The 4,083-nt window shown below is 38.8% G+C and overlaps 1 protein-coding gene across 1 annotated transcript; it reads right to left on the bottom strand.

The window, feature by feature from the left end:
• Positions 1–2,736: 2,736 nt before the first annotated feature.
• LOC129774088 (zinc finger protein 236-like) lies at positions 2,737–4,083 on the bottom strand. Its single transcript, XM_055777785.1, has one exon. The coding sequence runs from the start codon at positions 4,081–4,083 to the stop codon at positions 2,737–2,739; it is 1,347 nt and encodes a 448-aa protein (XP_055633760.1).

The raw sequence follows: 4,083 nt of genomic DNA, 5'->3' as shown, positions 1-4,083 counted from the left end.
CCCGCTTTTGTACTCCGTGTTAGCAAAACGACTTCTGGAGTGTAAAAATGCATGGGGGTATAAAAGTACTGCTGACTTGCATGTATCTGCAATGCCGATTTTTCCAACTTTTTGGTTTCGAAATCTATGTTGGGAAAACACATTTCGGTTTGCAAAAATGCAAGCGAGTACAAAAGTACTCGCAGCTTACATCTAATTCACAATGCCAATTTCCGCAGACTCCATGGTTTTAAAATCTGTGCTAGGGAAATTCTTTTCCGTTCGGCAGAAATGCATGAGAATACAAAAGTACCCGCACCATGCATCTATTATGCAATGCCGATATCCCCTGAGTCATTGCTTTTAATATTTGTGTTTGGGAAACTCATACTGGTCCGCAGAAATGCATGCGGGTAGAAAAGTTCCAGCTCCTTGCATCTATTTTGCAAAGCCGATTTATCCTGGCTCCGTTGTTTTAAAATTTGTGTTAGGGAAACATTCCGATTTGCAGAAACGCAAACGAGTACGAAAGTACCCGAAACTTGCATCTATTTTACAATGACAATTTCCCCAGACTACGTGGTTTTTGAAGTCTTTGTTAGGGAAACTCATTCCGTTCGGCAGAAATGCATGAGAATACAAAAGTACCCACTGCTTGTATCTATTTTGCAATACCGATTTCCTCAGGCTCCATGGTTTTGAAGTCTATGTTAGGGAAACATTCCAATTTGCAGAAATGCAGAGGAGTAAAAAAGTACCCGCTGCTTGCATTTATTTTGCAATGCCGATTTCCCCAGGCTCCATGGTTTTGAAGTCTGTGTTAGGGAAACATCCATTCATTCCAGCGATCCTACCTCAATCGTTGCGCAATCATAACTGAGTGGATTTCCGAGCGGTACTCGCTTGTATACCGATTGGTTTGATTTCAATAGCCTGTTTTGAAAGCAATTTTAAGACTATCGAAACAAGTTTTTGGATCAAAAGGTGACAAGCATATAAGGCGTAGACATTTTATCTTTCGAATGAAGTGTTTATCATACCATTTCGTTCATTTGTTTAGGAGGTATTAACGCTCAAAATCTTGTTACTCCAGTGTAAAGCTTTCATTTTCGAAGCTTTCAACTTACACCCCATTATAGAAATGAAAGACGTAGTCCTACGTCAAAACAGCTAATTTTAATTCGAACGGCCGCCATTTTGGTAATTTTCACTCTAGATAATTGAAGCATCAATTTAGATAATTCATTTTTACATGATGATAACTAATTCAGCCAGATCAGTCCACTAGATTCTGAGAAAAACGTACCTTTAGCAAGGAACGGTTTTAGAGAGAGCATTCACGCATCTAGTTGCCAACAGCATAATAATTACATCCGAAAATTAAAAGATACATCCTCAAATACACCTTAAGGGGGTATTCTAGTGTAGAGACACGAATATCGGACGTTTCTTCGAACTCCGTAAAAATAAAACAAAGAATATTTTTCTATCCATTATATCATTATTTGTTCATCTATCTTCTAACAATAAAACAAAAATTGAACGGAGAAAAAATAACTAGAATAGTTAAAAGCTGATTAAATGAGAGGGTTCAGAAAAAAGTTGTGCCATGGCGTACATGATTCCAGCCCTTCGAGAAAAACGCGTTTGAAGTTCATTGTTATTTCCGTAACAGGTTAGCTACCGCACCACCAAAATGGCTCTGACTCGGTAGATGATAGTATTTTCAAGAAGTCCTTTCTAGGGTAAATTCTAAACTACAGAAACATGAAGGTTTTTTTAAATTTCTAGACTAGAATACTCCCTTAACCAATCACCAAAATGTTCCAGCACTCAACTTTAATTCCAACATTCGAAAAAAAGTTACGAGAATTCGTTTCGACTTCCTAGAATAGGGTCCCCTTCAATTGTCAATTGATTTGTGGTTCGGAATCGTCTTACTAATGCAAAAACATTGTGATAAAGTTGCTACAATCACAAGGAAATATATTGAAAACAACGTTTTTTATTCCTTATTCTATTTTATTTATTTCTATCCATTCGTTTCATATTATGACTAAAATGACATCAGTTATATTTCCCACTACTGCTTCCTTATATATAACTAATGCTAGGAATGATAACAGATCTCCATAAATTGTGGAATATGTTATAGTCATATTTCATATATATCATATTTCTACTCCACCTCTGATTCAAATTTGTCTTTTTATGAAATCAGTTTTAGGATCATCACTTATATCCTATATCAGAATCAACAGCAAACACCGCATCAAGTACTGCTACTTTTGACCGATACATACTGAGTTTGAAGCAACAATCGCTCAGTAATATAATAACTCCGTACGTAGGTCAACAGGTTTGGGTATAAATAGTACAATATAGTATTCGCCAACAACTTCAGAAGTTCGATCTAATAATGAGAATAGTAACGATGAAATAAAGGAATAATGGTACATGTAGTACAGAAGAAGAGTCAGTAGTTACTAAGTTATTAGATGTACGTTCTTGTCGACTATTTATATACGGCTGAAGAACGGAATACAAATAGCAGTCAAAGAATCTGCGGTGGTGTCGAAACACGTTTGCTATCGAATCAACAGTATCTTAAAGTCAGAAAAGTGTATCTCAGAATTAAATCGCATCAAGTATTCTAGAAATGTTCCAACTAGTATGAATAATATGAATGTATAAATGTTATGATTATGGATATCAAGTATGAAATATTTAGAAAGTGGAATGTCTGAACGAACGCTTTTAACCTGATTTTCGGCCGAGTTTCGCCTCCTTGCGTTCGTGTGATGCCAAGTGTAGATCCCTTTGGTCGGCACGACTGAATCTTTTCGCACATTTGGGGCACCCGTGTGGTTTGCTAGCCGGATTGTGGTCTTGCACGTGGCGTTTGAGATCACTCTTGTTCATGTACGCTCTTGGACATATTACGCACTTCCACGGCTTGTCGGTCTGAACATGTTTTGCAATATGCTCGTCAAGTAATTCTTGTGTTTCGAAGTGTTTGCCACATCGAGAACATCGATGTTCGTAGCCTGCATGGATTTTTGTATGTTGCGTCAGCCCACACTTGCTTTTGCAGTATTCACCGCATATGTTGCACTGGAAATCGCTGTATTTGACCACATTGCGCCTTACCGACCTTTGGGGTTTCCCCCTGAGAACTGAAGTCGATTTGGGGGATTGTTTTGATTCTGGAGCTGAATCGGAAGCCGGAATGGGGTTCATTGAAGTAGGTTGCATTGCTTCTACATTATTATTGCTGTGTTCACCTGGAGATACCTCGTTCATCCGTGAAGTTGATGGCTGCTGATAATCGTAATGTGGTGAATTGTTTGACGACAACGGCTCTTCATAGTGGGATTGTGGTGAGCTAGATGTTGATGGCACCAGATAAATTGGTTGGCCCTTTCCTGTATACCATAAACTTTGACCGTATGCGTTGTTCATGTCTGTATTCATGGTCTGTTGTATACTATAATCATGAACTATTGTATTTTGTGACGGTTGTTCTGCATCAATATTCGCCACGGCCTGTTGATACGTAGTTATTGGTTCTAGCTTATTCTCATGCGACAGGATACTTCCCATCGATGTATAGCCCGAATTGTGTGGACTGTTCGATGACAGTAGCTCTCCATAGTGGTATTGTGATTCGGAGCTAGACGTTAATAGACCCGGTTGCAGACAACTATATTGTAGTGATACATCGTCGGGCGATAGATACTGCGCGTACAGCATAGTATTTGATTGGGCATTTCCTACGAAAGTGTTTTGCAATGGTTGTTTATCGCCGATCTCCCCCTCGGTTTGTTGATACGGGAAGACCAGGTTTTGTTGTGGCACAGTATTCACAGGTGATATGTAAACTGAATCGGTTCCCATATGTTGCTCCATGCCACCATTCACTGTTTTCCCGTGAGTTTCGAAGATGTTACTTATTTGCATAGATGAACCCGTCATCAATTTCGTGTACGTTCTTCCACCAATGTCATAGGATTTACAACTATCCGTTAGCTGGTCAAAGTATTTCGATGAATTCTCCAGAGGTACATAGGACAAACCGTCGAATACCTGAATATCTTGATCCAT

Source organism: Toxorhynchites rutilus, chromosome 3, assembly GCF_029784135.1.
Source record: "Toxorhynchites rutilus septentrionalis strain SRP chromosome 3, ASM2978413v1, whole genome shotgun sequence".
NCBI classification, from domain to species: domain Eukaryota; kingdom Metazoa; phylum Arthropoda; class Insecta; order Diptera; family Culicidae; genus Toxorhynchites; species Toxorhynchites rutilus.
Note: the sequence above shows the minus strand (reverse complement) of the source record. Positions and strands in the feature narration are given on the sequence as shown.